At 49.7% G+C, this 21,231-nt stretch overlaps 1 protein-coding gene across 3 annotated transcripts in view; it reads right to left on the reverse strand.

The window, feature by feature from the left end:
- NUAK1 (NUAK family kinase 1) overlaps window positions 1-21,231 on the reverse strand; it is a 68,386-nt gene that overhangs the window by 14,372 nt on the left and 32,783 nt on the right. For all 3 annotated transcript variants that reach the window (XM_081309707.1, XM_081309709.1, XM_081309708.1), the window contains 2 exons: window positions 6,904-7,055; window positions 5,437-5,502 (listed from right to left, as the gene is read on the reverse strand). In XM_081309707.1, coding sequence (XP_081165833.1) covers window positions 5,437-5,502; window positions 6,904-7,055 — 218 coding nt within the window. The remainder of the gene's footprint in view (window positions 1-5,436; window positions 5,503-6,903; window positions 7,056-21,231) is intronic.

The following is a 21,231-nucleotide window of genomic DNA, read 5'->3' on the forward strand; positions in this document are numbered from 1 at the left end:
GGAGCATCCGGGAAAGGGGCACTGAGGGCCCTGCCCAAGCCCACTGAATGGGAACCTGCATTTCAACACAAGCTCCAGGGGACTCACTTGCCCACCAGCCCTTCTGAGCCTGGGTTTCTCCACCTGTACAATGGGTTCGTGATGATGATGTAACCCACCCGGGAGGACTGGTAGGAAGCCAAGTGAAAGTGTTTACACCATGCCCAGCACACAGCAGGCCTTCAGTAACTGGGGGCTGCTACCACTTTAACCTCTCACAGCCTCCATTTCCTTTGCTGGGAAGTGGAACTGCAGTAGCACTAACCACAGTGTTGTGACAACCAAAGTCAGGTTAAACGAGGTAAGAAGAATAATAGTGACAGCTCTTCAGAGAGCCCCGTGCTCATCTGTGAGCGCCACATACCCCGGTGCACTCAGTTCTCACAACTAACCTACGACAAGGTCTTCCTCATTTTGCAGATGAGGAAACCGAGGCACTCAGGGGTGAATGGCTCGCCTGAAGGTAGGGAGTGGAGCAATGAGCAGAGGCCAGGGGCTTTCATCTTCAGAAGGTCTCTGCTCACACCGCCTCTCCAGAGAGACGAGAGACCAGCAACAGGGAGCAACCTGGAGAGGCTGCTGCCCAAGGGCACATCCGGGAGGCCGCCTCCCAGGGGAGCGGAGGAACAGTCCTGCGGCTCAGTGCACACAGGACTCTGGCACCCTCCACCTGCTCCAGCCACTGCGACTCAGGACGCCTGGCCCCCCGCCACAACAAGCCCTCGGAGATTCTCTCCCAGAGACAGCTGTCGGCAAGCCTCCTGGTAAGGCGGACTACGCAAGTACTAAAAGGTGCCTTCCTACCAAGGGCTCTCTTGGACCTGGAGCAAATTGGGGGGTTGGCAGTAAAGGGTAGAACTTAGAGGCAGGTGCTGGCTACACGGCTGTGGCCAGTCCCACTAGTATTCACTGCAGGAGGCTCCTCATCTGCAAGATGCGGGTGATCAGAGCATCCTGGTGGGGATGTCCTGGGGATCAGAGGAGTAAGCAACTGGGAGCAACCTGGCTTCTTAATTTCCTTTCCACTCTCTACACCTTATTCTTGAGCTTGTGGTTTCTTCCCTTGAAGGGCCACTGTCACATGCCTTTCTGTTGAACTCCTATCCATCCTTCAAAACCCACCTCTATTACCACTTCCTCGACAAAGGCTTTCTGGCCCTTCCCCTGGACAGACCCACTAGCTCCTTCAGCACTTCACACCCCATGGCACCAGGGATCAGATTCAGAAAATGCTTCCCGGAAGCAGAGCAGGCAGAGAAGAGTGGGAGGGCCTTCCAGACAGAAGCACGTGTGCCAGGGTCAGGAAGCCAGAGAAAGCTCGGTGGACGGAGGAGCTCAAGTCCCACCTAAGGGGCCTTCCCTGACCTCCCCAGCTAAATCAGCACCTGCATGCTCCACCTCACCTGAGTGGGTTTCCTGCACCAATGACGTCATTTACTTATTGGTTTGCACTCCTGACTGGAAATCCTAAATCCACGAGGGGAAGCACCTAAGCTTCTTCATTTACCTCTGTGTCCTTGTGGCCAGTACGACTGCCGGTTTAACAACTGCCAGATTCTGAGTTCCAAGAGGACAGGGACCTGGTCATCTGATTCACTATTAAATCCCCAGCATCCAACACAGGACCAAAAACCAGGGCGAACTCGCTAAGTACTTATGATCAAATATCACCCAGATGTTCAACTGCTCAATGAGTAAGTGCAGAACTACGTGAGTGAATGCATGGATGTACACACACACACACACACACACACACACACACACAGTAGAGAGATGAATGAACAAATGAATTGATTAGTGCAGGAATGCAAAGTTCTCACATTCAAATAATCAAAGCCCAGAGGCCCGTGATCCCAGTGATCCCAAGCCTCAGTCTTGTTAAAACCCGGAGGTTTCTATCTCATCTTGTCCCCGGCCATTCAAAGCCTCTTTTCTTAGCCACAGCAGCGCTTCCATTGTCACCGGGGGCAGCAGGCCATCTCCCTTATGCCCCTCTACCCCGAGCCCTGGGAGCTCACCAGATTCCCAGCCCTCTCTGAGGAGGTTAGCTGACCCTGGTGCCGGGCTCTCTTCTCACTGGGAGGCGTCTGTACAGGAGTCTTCTCTGGGAATTGTCAGCATTCCATTCTCCCAGAGAGTGGGATGTGAATCTGGCCCGTTTTTATTAATTGCAAATTAATGCTATGCCGGGTGCTATTTTAGTCCATGCTTCCACAGAGCACGGAATGCGACCCAAAGCAGCACATTGCTCTCATTCTTTCTGCCGACGGACTGTGTGAGTATTTTTAGAAACCACACCCTCTCGCAGTGGCCAGATAAATAATTTCCAAGGCCAGATGTGCTCTGGGCAAATCAACATCAGGCAGGGAAGAGGAGAGGTGCAAGCTACACGGCCCACACCAAGATGGCAGCGACGTGTCACAAGTTTAAAACCAGTGGCTTCCTTAGAGGGCCAAGCCCTCCACCCTCTGAACACAGAAGGTGGACCCGCATTTAGAGAGGCACCCTCAGAGCCTCGAGGCAGGACCTTGCCGCTCCTACCCCCGGGGGGTAGCCCATCTGTGCCTTGGGCCCCCGGTCCAGCGGGGATGGACACGAGAGGCCAGCTTGTGGCCATGTGTCTGGCTGCTTTTGTCAGCAAGTGCCCTTTCTAAATATGCTTCGCCAAAACGCTGAGTCAGGAAGTGCTGAGGGTATAAAGCCGGAAGACAAATCAACACCAGCTGAAGTCCATTTTCAAAAACCTTGGAAGTGGGTGTGAGAGGAAGAAAAAGAGAATTTGCCTGGAAGTCAAACATGTGAGTTCTAATCCCGGCCCATTATTCCTTCACTCCATGATCCGACAGTTCCTCAGTACCTACTGTGTGCTGAGCACTGTTTGACACACCAGGGAAACAGAGACGGCTACCTCGGGCTCACCGCGTGATCAGTAACACGTCACTGAGACTCAGACTGATCACTAAAACAAGGGGTTGGAAAGTGATTCTCAACAACCTTTCAAGCTCTGGGATTCTCAGGATTCCTTGAATAAGCAGAGAAAGAACCAAAAAAAAAAAGCAGAGCTTTGATTCTACATGGGATGTGTGTGTGTGTGTGTGTGTGTCCACATGCACACACTCTACCTTGGGAAATGCCAGGAGTAGAAATTTCTAAGGAAAAGACAAAGACATGTCCAAACTTCAATGTTACCGTTCTTCTTTGTGTGTGCTGTTTGCCTACCTCATACGAAGGTTGAGGGAGCTGGTCCCCGGGAGCTGGTCCCCTGTCACTGCCATGTTGCTTACTACGGACATGGGCCATCCTTCCAGGCTCCTGCCCCATTGTCCCCTGCACAATTGCTGTCAGAATTCTAACCATTCTTCTCCTCCACTGGGGAATTCTATGACTCTGCAGGAAGCTATGTGCCTTATCACTTCTGGGACTACATCATAGGACAAAGAGGTCACAGTGCAGCACAGAACACAATCCCCAGGCAGAGGATCACATTCCAGGCCTTGTAAAGACTGGATTTAGTTCTGAGGGCTCTGGGGGCAGGTGGCAGGAAGAAGCTGAAGAGAAAGCCACCAAGGTCGATGACACAAGCCTTTAGAAGGCCGGGACCCAACTTTGCAGCAGGACCTGACCCCCACTCCCCAGGACCCAGCACCTTCAGCCAGATGGCTTCCTCTCGGTCCCCTCTCCAGGGCCCAGACACTCGGTGGCTCTCATCTAGCATCAGTAAGCACCAACACTTTCACTATAGTATTGTCTAAATTTTCCATGTTGTTACTGATGCTCCAGAACTGGGCACAGGGTGCTGTACACAGTAACTACACAGATAATGCACATGAACAAAATGAACGAACAATAATCCCCAGAGATAGGAAGAGGCATCCCTGCTTGACAGATAAGAAAACAAAGACTTAGACCAATGAATAACTGACCTAAAACCCTCCATTAGTAAGGGGCAGGGTTGCAATGCAAACCTGGGCTATCCATCCCCAAAGCCACTACTCTTAACCTCGACTCATTTGTACACCGTTCTTAGCAGTTAATAGAACTGAACAGAGAGAATATCTCGTTCACAGCCCACAGCAAACACGCTGGGCATTACTGTTGCCCATTGTACAGTGGAGGAAACAGGTTTGTGTAGCTTTCCCCACGTTAAGCAGCTAATAAGTCACACATCCCAGAATTTTCTAACACCACATCTAGTGCTTCTTCTAGAATAATCCAGTCACTTTGCCCAAAATGGAAAGATCCTGAGCATTCACTTCCTGTTCCTAGGGAAACTGACCAGTAGTTCCTCTGAACTTTACGGACTATATGAAAATGTACATCTGAGGTCAGCTACTCTGGGAGAACAAGAGGTCACCGGGATGTGGCTTCCAGGGGCTCTCAAAGGGTGGTGGTGACCAGAGGTTGCCACCATGATCTACAAAAGCAACTCCATCCTTCCAAGCCGGGAACTGTCTCGCTGCGCACCCCACCACTGACACCAAGAACAACAAAAGAGACAAGGGTGCAAACCCGTTCCCATGCTTTGTCCGTGGACCAGGGATAAGGCACTAACGTCACAAGTGGCCAATTGGAGGGCTCCTGCTGGTGCTGGGAATACTGAGGCCATGTCATAATGAAACCCATGCAGCGAGCTCCGTTTATTTTGAAACCGTATTTGCTTATTTTGCAGACGTGATCAAAAGGACATTCATAGTGCTCCCCAGGAGGCACTTGAACCCTGCTGGCCAGGAGAGCTTTCTCCAGCTCCGACGGCAGCCAGCAATAATACTCCCCATAAAAGTAAACTCCATCCTTTGCAATTTCCCAACAGCCAACACCACCATCAATTTGGTCAGCCTCCCAGTTCTGTGGCTGGTGTCAGGGGTGAGAGGGGGAAGTAGGAGGGAGAAGTAGGAGATGTGGGGCCCTGCTAGCAAAACCAACTTGGTGACATGAACTTGGGCTCGTGGGGTTCAAATCCTAACTCCAGTACTTACCACTGTGTTACTGTGCCTCAGTTTCCCTATCTGCAAAATGATGTAAATAGCAGTTCCTATCTTGTATGGGTGTCATGAAGACTGAATTTAAGGGATATGAAATATGTGTTAGTTGGTGCTAAGTACTTTTCGGGGGGATGACTTTAGACTAGGAGCTTCCTGAGGGCAGGAACTGTATCTCGGTCATCTCTTTACACCCCAGCAGCAAGCACAGTCTGGCATATAGTAGGAGATCAATTAATGATGGTCGGATAGAACTGCACTAAACTGAGAGCTCAAGCCAAGCTCTTCCGGAATCTGCCTGCAGCAAGGGAAGTGAGTGGCTGCCTCATTCATTCCAGGCTACAGCCCAGAGGGGGTTCCGCCCCCAGCCCCATGCAACCCAGACTCTGCCTATCAATCAGCGAGGCAAGAGCCTTACCTTAATATTGCAGTTGTCATCGAGCAGTATATTTTCCAACTTCAAGTCCCGGTGGACCACACCGTTCTGAAATGAGAAGACAGGAGGGGAACTGAATAGAAGCAGCCGGATGAGAGAGAGAAAGAGGAAGGAGGAGGCCGAGCAAGTGGGAACGTCTGACAGATGAAAGAAGGGCGCCCGCCCGGTGGTCTGCACCTCCATCTTTCAAGGCTGCTTTTGCTGTCATGACGCTCCCCCGCCAGCGACAGGGACAGGAGAGCATTAGTCACTTGCTGTGTGGTTAAGGGAAAAATGACTGGAATCCATTCTCCCCCAGTGCCTGTAAACCAGCAGGGGGATTCTTTGTCGGAATGTAATTCCGCTATGTGAAAGCCTAACATCCCAGGCAGCACAGACCACGTCTGTCTGAGACGGGATTCCCAGGGAAGGCGCAGAGCCGTCTGCTCCAAGTGCGGGGCTCCCAGGCCGCGCCTGTCTGTGTGCATCCCCCGCTGGAAAGGCGCTTGGGCCAAGGTCCTCTGACCCATGAAAGTGATGGAGACCTGCCCTGAGGACCACGGGTACTTCCTACAGAGCTGGGAGGGTGGAGAGAGGCAGTCCCTCTGGGCTTAGCAGGACTTGGGGCAGGTGAAAGGTGAACCACAAAGCAGACCAATGGAGACACTGGCCTCACCTAAGCGGGTCACACTGCCACACTGTGCGAGCTTCCCGTCGGGCACACTGGCAAGGCTGGAAGCTGAACTGCAGTGACACAGAACCAGCCGAAAGATGAGAATGGGCCGTTTGGCAATAGATCCAAGTGTCCTCTAGGGAGCTGTGTGGATAAAGCTCAGGGAGCAGGATCTGAGCCTCATTCCGCAGGAGGGACGTGTGCAGCCGAAGCCGCGCTCAGGAGCACACCGGCTGCCCTGTTTATAGTAGGATCTGGGCTGCTTGTTTTCTTTTCCTTGTGACATTTCCTAATATCTCCAAAAGCACTGACTGGAGAGGAATGACAACGTGTATTTCTGCTACTCTTGTCCTGATCCAAGCCTTCAGGGAGGCATTCTGAACTCAGAAATGCTCAAAACCACGACTCCGGGAGGAGGACGATGAAATACAAGGTGCTTGCTTTTGTTTGGTTCTGAACCCTGGGAGCTGTTTGGTTTACATTGTAACATTCTTGGTTTCCTAATTAGACATAAGAAAGCCCCATTCATACAGAATCCAAGTGTTCACACACTTCAAATAATGAAAACAGCGTCCGCCGTGCTTCCCAGCGGCACCTAAGAATAAAACACAGAGCACGGAAAGACCGGACCGTGGGTGCCTTTCCAGGCAGCCAAGAGAGGTCTAGAGTGGGGAGTTTGAATAGCCATGATTTTCTTCTTATATCACAATGAACAGGTATCACTTGTATAACCTGGTAAGAATCACACATCCACGGGGCCCTGCGTGGCCCTAGCTGACAGTCAGGCTGGGCCGTACCTTGTGACAATAGTGCACAGCTGAGACGATCTGCCGGAAGAAGTGTCTGGTCTCCCTCTCGCTCAGGCGTCTCCGCTCGCTGATGTAATCGTACAGCTCCCCTTTGCTGGCATATTCCATGATGATCACAATCTTATCTTTGTTCTCAAACACTGCGGTGGGGGGAAAAGCGATAAATAAATACCCCGTTTATCCAGCAAGCCCGCTTGTGACCGCAGAGTGTGAGAGAGGACGGCGGAGATGTCGCTGATGGGGGTGAAGCCAGCCAAACAGCGATCAAGGGGTCAGGACATAAACCAGCGCACCCCACGCCCAGAGGACTCGGGCAAGTTTCCCAGTCGGGTGGACAACGGACTTCTCTGCGTCAGCGGACACGCCTTCGCAGCATCGAGGGAAAGGTGGTTCTTTTCTGAGGACACCAACACCACCGTTGCCAAGATCATTCCTCACAACCCCCTCCCACCAGAGGAGCTCTGCTGTGTGCAGAGGGGATAATAAACACACAGCTACCACCTACCAGCCCCTCCACAAGGACCGGGCGCTGGATCTCACACCTACCCTCACCCCTAAACAGGTGCCCACTCTTGTCCTCTCTTTGCTCAAAACCATCTGGATTTCCCTTCTCATTCAAAATAAAACCCAAAGTTGCTCAATGGGGACATCACTGAGTCCTGTGTTACCTGATGGGCCCCTCTGACCCCTATTTCACCTCCTTTCTGTGTATTTCTCCCACCTGAACGTAACGAGGGTTGGTCTATCTTTCGGCCATACTATAGGGCCAAGTAACTTTTTTTTAAAGAATTGAACCTTTATTTTATTTGATTTGATATGGTGCTGAGGATCAAACCTGGGGCCTCACCTCATGCTAGGTAAGTGCTACACTGAGCTACAACTGAGCTACACCCCAGCCCTAATTTTTATTTAATGAGTAAACTCCAACTTCATAATTGGTCTTTGGACAACAGAAAATAATCACGTTGTGCTCACTGTGCACCAGGCTCGTGTAAGTTTTGAGGACCTGCCCAAACTCATTTGAACCTCATGGTGAGCTCTCGGGAAGTATCTGTCATTTTTGCCATTTGAAAAACGAGGAAACTGAGGCCCGTGGAGGTTATGATACTTGACGGCGCTGGTGGAATCAGGCTGGCTCTGGCTCCTGGCAAGGACGGGAGCCATAGAGCCACAATCTGGGATGCCCCTGAGCCGGGTCCCTGCCTCTAGCTCTGGTCCTTCTCTCCCAACCTCCTCACCACCACAGTCAGCACCTCCCCCAATGTCTGTAAACGCTGCTGTCCTCAGCTCTGGGGCTCTCCAGCAGTCACATTCAAACTGAGGGTTCCAGGCAGACATCCAAGACCAATGCAGGGGGGCAGAGGGAAGGCCAGGCTCTAGGTCCTCAGCACCACCTCCACCTTGCTACCTGCTCTGTGCTCTGGGTTCCACCCAAGATGTCCTCGGAGCCACGGCAAGAGAAATAACAATGGTTTTGAAATCCATCACTCACGAGGGATGTGGTATAATATTGTGGGGTACCCAAGACCCTCCCTGAAGGACCTCAGCCTATGTTCCTCCACCTCATCAACTTCTGCTATTCCCATCAGGCCCCCCACACATGCCAATGCATAACCAATTGCTCAGACACACAGACGTGCACGCACGCACACACACACACACACACTCTGAGCTATTTCCTACTCTGCCCTTGGCCTTCCCTCTACCTGTCTTCCCTGCAGGTAAACTCCAACTCATCCATCAAGACTGCACTCAAATGTGCCTTCTGCCAGGCCTCCTTCCACCTCTTACTCTGCCTAGCAGACACCCACCCCCTAGCACTTTCAAAGCACACTCAATTATTTTCTGGGAAATGCCTCCCCCTAGACTGTGAACCTGGCCTGAGAGAGCTAAAACCTGTAGTTTGGGAATCGGATACTCCTAAGAAGGATTCTGGCTCTGCCTCTGACTGGCTGTGGGACTCTGAGCAAGTTGCTTCTCCTCTCTGAGCCTCAGGCTAGGCCACCATAAAATAGGAATAACATTAGTCAGCACTTCTTAGAACTGTTGGGAGGATCCTATTGAGACCAGCTATGTTTGATGCTCAGAGCAAAGCCTGAACCTACAGGAGGCTCTCAGTAATGTGAGCTATTATTGTTGGTATTAGTGGTATTGCATCCCCAGCACCTGGCACTGAGACAGACACACACGCACACACACACGCACACACCCAATGAACAACTGACTTGAACTGGAATGGGTCCCAGGCCTGGGTCTCCTTCCACCCACACTTGTCACTGGTTACTAGAAGCTCAGGCCCCTGCGGTTCCTTTTTGGCTCCTCTAAGTCCAGCCACCTCTATGATAAAATGAAGGGGGGGAGAGGCAGGCAGGAGGAGGAGGGCGCGGCCAGATACAACCGGCTGCTCTGGCGACTGCTGGCCCCGCTGTACCCTGCAGCTTCGGCTCCTGCCAGGCTTTCAGCCTAGTGTGCATTTTCCATTAACAATAAACTCTGGAAACTAGAAAGGCTGCCTCGGACGTGTGCATCAGGCTCTAAAAATGATGGAGTGATGTGCCCCTGAGAAGGCAGCCGGTCTTCTCATTCTAAAAAGGCAGGAAATGTAGAAAGAGGGAAAGACTTTGACCGGAAAATAAACAAGGGCCTCACACCCCAACGAGTCTGCGCATCCTTAAAGGGGCCAAAGTCATCATTGGCCCCTTGGTGACTGTCACCGGGAGGTGGAGGCCACAGCCTAGTGCAGACCCTGGGGCTGTTTCGGGGATAGGCTCCTTCCTAAACAGCAGGCTGGCTAGGCATCAAGCAGACATAAGCACAATCCAGTTCAGGACAGCTCAATAGGATGGTTCCATCAAGTCCCGTGGTCCCTCCTGTACAAGAGTCCTGCTCACCACCCCAGCCCATCCTCACTAGTCTCCAGCCTTTCTCTCTACTGGCTGCATGGTGAGGAAGCTGAGGAATAGCTTCACGTGCACATGCCCTGGAGCACGGCTTCTGTAAGATCTCCTGGGCAAAGAAGATTCCAGGGTCAAACACAAATAAAATGCTGATCCTTAGTTGCCCTCTCCCAGTCTGGTTTCCTTAACTGAACCTCGGCAGGTCAACTGGGCCACTCGGTATTCCTACTGACACCCTGAAAACCTAGTCAGGAGCCATTGTGGGAAGCAGGTGGCATCTGAGTGATAAAATTAGCCCCTCAATGTCATGCGCTGGCAACCCCGTCAGAGGACTCCCAACCAGGTCCGGCCTGGCTCTGGGACAGCATCTCTCACCCCTCACCCGGGCTCATAGGAAGCAATCCAAGTCCCAAGGCCACGGTCCTGAAGGCAACCTCTACATGAGCTAAATGCAAGTAAGAATTCTAGACTTGGAGGTGTGTGGTGTCAGAGGTGAAGCTTCTTGAGTTCCTTCTTGATAATAGCAACATGTGTTGTAGCCCTACTATGCACAGGCCCCATGCTAATAAACGTTTTACATGAGTTCTGCCATATAGATGTGGTCCTCTGAGTATCCTTGTAGTAGAGATCGCCACCCTTGGGGGCAGTTAGGCTAATGACTGATGGGCACAGCTCCAGAGAGCACAGCCAGCACCAGGACTGGGCCCCAGCAGTCTGACTGCAGACTCCAAGCTCTTGGCCTCTATATTATTATTCATACACATTAATTCCTCTGACTTCTCCTCGTCAGATCAATGAGGTTAATAATTTCCAAATATGGTCCTAGGGGGACTCAATGAGTCTGTCTTCAGCATGGCGCCTCCCAAACTCTGGTGCTCAGTCAATGGAAGCCATCCCCATCATACTTCACCTGCCTCTTGGGCAGCTATAGCAGAACAAAATCCCTAAGATCTTCCTCTCCCCGACCGCAAGGCTCTTTAAAATGTGTTATGGCTGCCACAGAAAAACAAGGTTTTTCAAGCAGGAAGGAACGTCGCGATCACCTATTATTTTTCCAGAAGTCTGGGATATATAATTTATAAGAGCAAGGCCTTGGGAATTCGCCCTGCAGAATGACCAGCTTCCGCACCCTCAGCCCAGGGTTCCTTGCCCATGGTTAAGGTCACTATCAGCGAGGTGGTAGGAACACTCTCGGCCATTCTTCTGGAGAAATGGGCTGCTTCCCTTGGGCACTTTTACAACTGGTTATTTATAAGCCCAGAAATCTTGTCTGTGTTTATGTTATTAGTCACTAAGCAAAAGCTTATTTTCCACCAGTTGGGAAGGGTTTCCTTTCTAAAAAATGAAAGCCTGTGTCTCTTGGCCAGACAGTTTTACCCAGAAGCCCAGTGGCTCCAGAATGGTAAGGAAAACTGTGGCCCTCGACATGCCAGGCCTACCAGGAGACTCAGGGCCCTGAATAGAAACTTGGCCCAGCCAGAATTAGCCACGGCACCAGGCCAGGTCCATGTGCGGCGCTGCCTGGGTTTGGGTAAAGCAACTAAGTTTTGCAAAGCACCTACTATGTGGATGGCATTGGGGATATTAAGAGAAGGCTTTGCCAGGTTGAGAGAGGGAGGGAAAACCAGTCAGGGGGAAGGGACGGCAAGAGGAAGGGAATAAGCGAGCGCTCCCAGCCGCTGGCAGGTGCCAGAGAAGAAGGGGAAGAAGGGTCTATGAATGGAACAGGAAGGCCTCAATGCCCACCAGGAGCCCCAAGGCAGTCAGATGACCAAACACTGCCCAGAATGATCAGAGAGATGGAGGCGAGAGCCAGGAAGCATCCAGGATCCTGGACCTATGAAACAGTCCAAGGGTCACTTCTTCCCAGATCCCCAGGCAGTGAACCTCCTTCCCTAAACACACAATCAACTGTTAGTGAACAAGGACTGCAAGCCATGGTCTCAAGTGTTCAGCCCTCACAATGACCCCTATGAAACAGGTCCAGGCTGAGTTTCTCTTACCTGAAATGCCTGGGACCGAAAGCGTTTCAGATTTTTTCAGATTTTAGAATATTTGCATATACATAATTGGATGGGACCCGAGTCTAAACATGAAATTTATTTGTGTTTTATACACACTTTATAAATAAAGCCTGAAGGTAATTTTAGGCAATATTTTTAATAATTATGTGCATGAAACAAAGTTTCATGGTATAGAATTTTCTATGTATGGAGTTATGTTGGTGCTTAGAAAGTTTTGGATTCTGGGGCAGTTTGGATTTTAGATTGTTGGATACTCAACTTATATCAATACTATCCCTACTTTATAAACACAGAACCAGCACTCACATCAAGAAACAACAGTGCCAGCACCCTACCAACCCCCGACTATGTCCTCTTTCTGTCACTAACCATCTCCCCTCCCCAGGGATGAAAATAAGCCAACAGTCTGGATATGCTGAATATAAGCCAATATCATGGATGTTTTGCTACGTTTGAAGTTTTAAAAAAATGCAACATGTTTTATATATATATATTTTCACGTCTGGCTTCAATAGCTCAACATAACGTTTGAGAGAATAATCCATGTTGTCCTGAAGCTGAAGATGGTCTATTCTCACTGAGATAGAGAACGCCATTGTGAGCTAAACTCGGGTTTATTTATCCATTCTACTGCTGGCAGACTTTTGGGCTGATTCCAGTTGAACTAGAACTTACAAAAAATCATCCAAAAGCTAACCTGCGGGGCTCAGACTTTTAGCACCTCGATGACCAGAGAGAAACATCAGCTAAATGAGCCCAAAGATGCCTTGAAAAAGCAGGCATAGATCCGAGCCATCCGAAATGACCCGGATTTTGCTCTAACAAGATAATCTGACCATTGTTACAGCATATCCTGAAATACCCAAATGCTCGCCCTTTTCTTCTATAGAAGGGCCTTCCTTCTTCCCAGACACCAACTTGAACTACTTTTCATGTTTTCTGTTTATTTTCCATTTCAAGGGAGAGTGGGGCTTGGTTGCTATAGCAACAGCTGCCTCTCCAAATTAACTCTGAATTTCATCAGATGTTCCCTCTGACAGTCCAGTTCTGCCTTCTGATTGCCTGGCTTTCACAACCACGCTAATTACCCGACTCCTAACGATTCCCGACTGCTGCCCTCGGGGTTAATAACACAACTTGTATAACTGGAGAAAAATGGGTATTATAAAAACAACGACCTGGCCCGGGAGACATGCTGATGAGTGAGGAGATCTTGGGATTTTTAACCATCCACTGGCTACTCGAGAGCAAAGCACGTCAGGCCTTTTAGCAGGAAAGGAGGGGACAGTGGGCACCAAGGTATGGGATGCTCGAGAAGAGTAGGTTCTGGAAAATGGAGGATTTCTTTCTGTAGAAACGGAGGACAGCGGTCTGGTATACATGGAACCTCAAGGGAGGAAGATTCGTTGTTGGTTTTAAACAAAAACCCCAGAGACCTAAGAGAGAACCAGTCAGAATTTTCCTCACGGCTTTCCTTTGTATCTCCTAAATTAGTTCCAAGATGCTATTTCAGCCACAGGGCAGCAGTGTTGTTCTTGCTGCCCTAATTCTTGGACAGAACTTCTTTCTAAAGGCAAGGAAGATCCTCACTGAACGAAGCTTATTTTCATCTCGCAAACAGAGGGACCTTTCCTAGAAAGAGCTGTCTGCAACCTCATTAAGTCAATTACACAATGCAGAAGCTAATCCTCCAATGTCTCCTCGCCACAACTCAGTTTCAAACATCTCATGAACTCACCGTTTCATATGATGGTCCTCTGACTTCTGGATCCAGGAAGCCCATGGCAGCATACCAAGAAAATTCATCTAGACTACAAGTTCCACCATGGTCAACGAGGTGGTCAGAGTTGGGTCACTGGGACTCCTGGTTTGCATAATGGAGGGCTTTTTTTTGTTCACTTGTTGTCTTTTCTTAAACTCTTCCTGGATGTTGTCGGGCATGCCCAAGAAGAACCACGGCCAACAGGGCCACACACCACCAACAACAGACTCCATGAAGGAAGAGAAAGTGAGGGTAGAGGCTCCCGTGGAAGAGGGGAAGCCGAAGAGTGGCTAAGGTCATTCATTCCTGCTAAGACTGTCCATGCTGTGCGGGTACAGACAGGGTTTGTAAGGAAGAGGGGACTCAAGGGCACCACACTGGCCTGGCCACTGGACTCCACAGTCCTTCCACAACCATCCAGATATCATTCCCTGCCTTTCTCTGTCCCTCTCTAGAGCTCTTCTCTCCTTCCCCCAATCTCTTGCAAGCACCCACGCTCACTGGCACAATCCTGAACCCAGAGGGTCCCCGCAAATTAATCAGAACCTCCCACGACTACCCCAGGCTGGAGCAAGGGCTCTTGAACCCGATGAAGGGAACTTCTGAAAACAGTACGCATCCCCAATTCCCACAGCCACAGGGTCAAAATCCCTAGATGCGGACAGCCTCAGTTTTCCCCCTGGAAGCCCCAGCAGAGGACTTTGCGTGCGGGGAGGAGGGTGGTCTTACACCCAACCACCTGGCCAAGGTGGAAAAGCCAGGCCTATCTTCATCGTTACCTCCTGATTTGGCCACCGCTTGACCCATCACGTACAGCTCAGCCATTCTGAGGACAGTCTTGTCAGCTCTAAATTCTAGCCCTCCTCACTGAGTTAGGGGCCTGGTCATGGAGCTGGGCTATGTGGGGTCAAATCCAGCTCTGCTGCCACTTACCCGCCGGGTCACGTGGGCATCTGACTTGGCGTTTTCTGTGCTTTCGTGTCTTCATTGGCTAAAACAAAGACTCTATTTCGTGTCATCCTTGTGAGAATGGCGGCAGCACAGAGCAGGCAGCAAGAATCCAAAGTATTGCCACCGTTAGGCAGCACGTCTTAGTTTGAGCAAGCGGAACAAATGAGGACTTGCTGGACCAGAGCCAGGAGCATGGATCTGCAGTGGCAGAATCCACACCTGAGACTGCACTGGGGCCCTCGAGGTGGATGGGCGCCCACAGAAAGAAGCGGGAAATGGCAAAGATGGTGAGCCAGGGTTCACAGATGTCAAAGGACTGGTGTGGCCCACCCCAGAGGCCGAGGTAAAGGCAGGCCCAGCTCCTTAACCAGGAACCTGCTTCAATCCCCAGTCCTGTCCAAACCGCAGGTGTCCATCCCAGGGCCTCAGTGCTGTCTACAGCACAGATATCAACCCGTCAGATAAGCCCACTGTCAGGAATCAGGGAGGCCCGGGGGAAGTACAAATTCCCCTAATCAAGAATCTCAGACTTTCTAATGATGTGACAGGTCATCAAATCCCATCTCCCCTTTTAATTCCCAAATCCCTGTTGTGCCTGGTCCCTATGGAGGCCCCTCTCAGGTATTCTATGAACCTCCTAAATACATGCTTGTCCTCTTCCTAAGCAAATCAGGCCAGCCACCCAGTTCATTTCAGAATACCCTTTATTAAATGCAATCTTTTTTTTTTTTTTTTTTGCTTTAAAAATGAGCTTCAAGTACAAGTGGTATTATTTAAGGCACTAGAAAATATTGAATTCCAGGAAACCCAGGAGGGTGAGGCTGGACAGCCAGGGAGTAGCATTAGTTTGGGGTTATTTTATTTCTAATCTCCGGCCCCTAGAAAAATGACTTGGGTGTAATCAAATGAAAACAATGAAAATAATACACTCGAAGGTCAAATAGCTAACTTAATAGGAAACTCATTAGAGACGTGGCTGGACAGACTCAGAGCTGAAGAGCTGGTTCATACGACGAGAAGTGAAGAGAGCTCTGTGGGGCTAACAGGGGCGAGTCTTTAATTTGGGTCCAGTTGCAGGACGTCATGTGGGACTTGGGAATCTGGCAGCAGAGCTTGAGAGTGCTCCAATGCTCAGCCATTCGCCATGGGTTCCAAAGAGTAAACATAATAAGCATGATACACCACCTTGCCAAGTTCAACAAACTGTTTCATGGGGCTCTGGGTCCCTGATGAGGGCAGCAACCCAATGGCCAAGTGAACCCAGGCCCAGAGGTATCACTCCCTGCTCCTTGGTGGCCGCTGCCAGACATGTGTGCTTCTCTGGAATTCGCTCATGACAAATGATCAGACCAAGACAAGTTTCTAGAACAGGGCTCCTCCCTTCCCCTAGCTCACGGGATTAAGTCCATATTTCTTGGTCGGGCCAATTAAGTTGAAATCCATAGGGATGAGGCCCAGGCATCAGCATCTCTTACAAACTCCTCATGAAATTCCAAAGTGCATCCGGCACCCGAGAATCACAAATCTGGATGATCTGGCCCCAGCCTTCTCTCCTGCCACCTCCCAAGAGAACTTTCGGCTCTAGCCAGAAAGGACGACTCATGGACCCCAAAACATTTCATCAGGATTAACTGATACCATTTACTAATAATCCCAGCATTGTGCTTAGCAATTTTATTAGCTAGTTCATTTAATCCTGGAGTAGCCAGATAATGGCCCATTTTATAGACAAAGACACTAAGCCTCAGAGGGCTTAGTTAAACCTAAGTCTATTTGACTGGTAAATTATATACTTGCCCTACTAGGTCAGTGCTTAAACACAAGTGCTCAATATAATATTTGCAAAACAAATGACTGAGTGAATGAATGAATGACTAAATAAGTGAATGAGCGAATGAGAGCGGTGGAAAGTATTCCTGACCACTGATCTTGTTCGAGCAACTTGACCATCCCCTGCCTTCCAAAGAGCCCACATCAGGACCTGCTTGCAAGTCTTTCTGCCTGAACACCCCAGATTGCACAACGAAGCCTGCTTCCATTGTCAGCATTTCCAAATAACTGATGCAAGCAAAAGCCGCCTTGCTTTGGTCTCTGACTTTCTAAGGAGGGGTTTCTCTCTATGAGTGCATCAGAATGCTCTCCAAGGGCTGGGCCCACCCCTTGGGCTCCCACACCCAGAGATTCTGATTCAGGACATCTAGGCCAGGCGCAGCTGATGTTGATGCTGCTGGACCTCTGTCCTTTGAGAATACTGTCCAAATGCAACCCCAGGCAGTTTACCAGGGTCCTGCCATTCTCAGGGGTTACTTTCCAAGAGCAGGGCATGGCACAGCAGCACCTTCTGACTCCTAGACCTCTGCTGGATCCTGAGGACCTATCTTACACAAGCACCCCTGCCCCGACCACAGGTTAGGGGGCCTGTGGCACACAGTAGGTGCTATGGCTCCTCGACAGAGCCTGTCTCTTGATTTCTCCTCTGCTCTTATGGATTTTTAGAGCAGAAATTTTCAACAGGAAACAAGAGTGATATCTATCTCCTTCCAGAAGAATCTACCACAATCAAAGGAGGCACAGAGAACTGGAAAGAGCATATTTTAATTCAATTTCTACAAAGATAGAAGAAACTTTTCACTGATAGTAAATGCATCCAAAGTGCCTAGGAATTCCGAGACTCCTTGAGAATACAGACTCACACCTTCTCACGGGCAGCATGTGTAAGCCTCCCAGGGCAGGTGGGCGAGGGCATGAAATTGACCAAAGGAGGCATATTTGTTTGTCTGCTTCATTTTTTTTTTCTCAGTTTGAGAAACTCTTCCAACAAAGAGAGTGAGCACAGCTAATAAATGCCAAATAGGCTTCCTACCGGGTCCCAGAAGCCAGGACCACCCTTACTTCAGATAGGAGAAGTGAGGAAAGGATCACCCAGTTGCAGCCTATCACAAAGCAAACAGTCAATTAGAGACGTAATCTCTCTGGGCCAGGAAGAGATTTCCAGAAAGCAAGACCACGGGTATACAAGTGAACACCCCCCCACCCCACCCCCGCTTTGCTCTTATATGCAGGGCTGTTAGCGGATGGGATTTGCAGTGTCCCTAAAGCGCTGGGCAGCAGAGATGTTCCCTTGGATCTTCTAAGGTTTCAAAGGGGAAATGTGTGAGACAATGTGTCTTTGATGTTTAAACTCTGTCCTGAAATCAGAACCTCAGGCAAAACCATTTTTATCTCTTCCATCCCAGGCAACCAAGTCTAAGGCTCTGGAGGGCACTTCCTTTGCGCTGGTTTTTTTTGTTTTTTTTTTGTTTTGTTTTGTTTTTTTTTTCATATTGTCAATTACCTCCCTGCTGAGGGAGCGGAATTTCTTTGAAGGGAACCAGGGTCCACCCCAGAGACGCTGCTGAGACTTCTTTTTTTCCTCATGAGGGTACCCTGGCACACAGCGGAGGGTGTATGTCTATCCTCTCCTGTTTACTTAGCATTATGAGCCAGTTACGGTTTGTGTCCACCCCGAGTTGACAAATCTGAGGGTTAATCACCTTCACCCCTGGGTCTGCTTTGACAAAGACACATTTTTTGAGATCCAGTGAGTGAGCAGAGTTGAATCAGTCAAGTCACAGGTTTGTTGAGCCTGCGGGTAATGAGAATGATATAGACAGAACTTACATTTTCTTGATGTTCCGCAGTTTAGAAAACACTGAACCTGTGAGTTTACGGGATGTAGACCACAAGATTCTTCCCAAGATATTGGCAGAAATGTTTTCTAAAATACTTACAAAGCTGGGCTTAATGCTCCAGATACATGAGACAGCAACCTCTGTGAAGATCAGGGTTCTCCGCATCACAGGCTCTAGGACAATACTTTCTCTGATGGGGAATCACTGTTAATATCAGGGGCACAGGCTTCAGACCATCGCTCCCCAGATTCAACAATCCGATCCACCACTTATTAATTGGTAACTTTGGAAAACGAATTTGCCTTTAAGCCTAACTTTCCCTAAGACAGGAGTGTCAATAGTTCAAAGAGAAAAATATTAAATGTGACAATACATGCAACCTCCTAGCACGCTCAATAGCTCTTCACTATTATTATTATTGTTTTTAAAGTGTAAATTTTTAAAAATGACACTTCCTTCTCAAAACCTTCTCATAGCTTCCTATCATTCCTGGGGTTAAACCCACACTTCTTTAGTTCCTGTGGTCAGGATCTGGCCCTCCCCAACCTCCTCTCTCCTCCACCCCTCCTCACCCTCTGCCTCACCTCACAGATCCTGTGTCCTTTCTACCAACCCAATCTCCTTCCCTCCTCTGAGCATCTGCACCATGCCTTTCCCTTTGAGGGGAAGGACCAGCTCTCCAAAGGCTTAGACCCTGCTTCACTCAGGACTCAGCTCACATCAGATGCTCAAAAATCACTTGGTTCAAAAATCAGTCGGAAAGACCTCTCCTCACCACCTTATCCATTCACCTCGAAGACTTCCTGTCTCCCCTCCCTGAATATCAGCTCCAAGAAAGATGGGAATTTGTTTTATTTGCCTTTATATCCTCAATGCCTAGACTAGGGCCTGGCACACAGTAGGCATTTTTGAATAATGGATTACTTTCTTCTCTGGAGCTCATATTCTAACATCACTGGTTGGTACCGCCTTTCCCTCATGAAAACCCACAGTTCTTAACTATAAGGGTTAGGCGTGCCATTGCTCTGTGTGTGTGTGTGTGTGTGTGTGTGTGTGTGTGTGTGTGTTAATTATAAAGGTCCTTACTGAAGAGAAACTGTAAAGTTCTTTAATAGCTTCTATTCACTTGGCTAATGTTCAAATAGCCACTTAGGTGTTTGGCATGGATTTCCACTAAGCAAATTAATGCATTACTGCGCTCAGCTCGGGCTCTTGAGGGACCTGTCACCAAGCAGGCTCCGAGTGAAGGTTCCCTCGCCTCTATGAGTGACGGGGAGACCAGCACACAAGCTCGTAGACTCGGGTCCCAGCACCACTGTGGCTACCACCCTTGCCTCTGCCACGCCCAGGTCTGCACAAAGGGCCGTGAGGCAGGACGGAAAAGGCCAGGCAGGACTGGCGGCAGAGCCAGCAGGGCAAGGCCAAGGTCGGCTGGGAGTCAGGCAACAGGCTGCCGGGGACTCCCAGTGTGATGGGCTGACCTGTTCCCCTCCTCCAAATACCTCAGTATTCAGGACCTCCAGTCCTCAGAAGGGGACTCTGCTTGAAGGCAGAGTCTTCACAGGGATGATTCAGTCAGAATGAGGTCCTCGGCAGGGGCCCAAGCACACAATCTGTGACAATCTACCAGTGTCCATGAGAAGAGGGAGATGCTGTGAAGATAGGAGAAGGCAGACATCTACCAGCCAAGCACGGGCCCAGGCAGTCGAGCAGCTCAAGTCACGGGGCTGGGGGTTGTGGGGTCACAGGCAGAGGTGTGAGAGCTGGATCGCAGCCTTGGCGATCACCTGCTCCTAACCCCCGGGGAAGGGAGGGGAGCTGCCCTCCTCCACAATTATTTAGTGGATGTGGGAGAAACAGAACTTGTGTGGGAGAAGGGAAAGGGAACAGAACAGAAACCAGAAATCTCTAAGAAACTAACATTTAAATCCCTGGGAGTTTTCTGAACAACGACAAAAAAAAAAAGAAAAAAAAAAAAAAACACCTTTTATTAGGATAGTCCTTGAAGGTCATGGAAGACTTGAAAGCTATGAGTTCTTTTTAACCAGTTTGAGACCAGGAATCCCTTTAGGACTCTGGGTAAAAGCTATGTGCCTCCTACCCAGGAAAAAGGTGAACCCACGTACATAACACACAAAACATCATATGCTAGCACTGTCCAAAGAACTTTCTGCAATGATGGAATGTTCTAGATCTACACTGTCCAACATAGTTGCCACTAGTCACCGGAGGCTACTGAGCTCTTGAAATGTGATGATCGTAGGGCCTCAGGATGATCTTTCTTTAGCTTAGCAGTGTCTGTATCATGCTATTTAATGCTATCAACAGCTCTACGACAGGGATAGAGGGGTCGTTCCCATTTTATGGGTGTGGTTGCTGAGGCCCACCATCTTGCCCAAGGCCTTACATCTGGTCCACGGTGCAGGATCTGAACCTGAAACCCGAGCCCGACCAAAGTGCAAACCCCAGCTCTTCTGATTCCCTAAAACCTGCTTGAAGGGTTTTACAAAACCAGACCCACACTCCTTCCTGAGGCCTCAAAAGAAATTATTTCAAGTCACCAAAATGACTTCAATTCACACGGGAGCCCATCTTTATAAAGTTATAAAGCAAGGGCTTCTCAAAGTTTCCAGCAGGGAGAGGGGCTGGACTGAGGCCAATCCAACCTTGGTAATAGAATGTTCTTCTACTAGGGTTCCTCTATGGCCTTCCCTTTGGCAGGGGGATGGTTTCCTGTTCTCCATTCATTCTGTCTGGTTCCCAAGGAGGGCACAGGGCTGCTCCAGAAATCAGGCTTCCCCATGCCAGGCCTCCAGTACCACAGCCGGCCTCCAGTAACACCGTTGGCCTCCAGTACCGCAGTCCGCCTCACCAACAAAGGACCAGGAGGCTTCGCGCTGCAAGAAGGCTACCTCTGCCCTCCTGATACAGGGGTTCCTGCGTTAAGCCAAGAAGTCTCAAAACACACAGAGCTCCCAGAGTGCAGAACCCACCCTGGCCCCAGGCTTCTC

Source organism: Spermophilus citellus (genome assembly GCF_964194105.1).
Source record: "Spermophilus citellus genome assembly, chromosome: 10".
NCBI classification, from domain to species: Eukaryota; Metazoa; Chordata; class Mammalia; order Rodentia; family Sciuridae; genus Spermophilus; species Spermophilus citellus.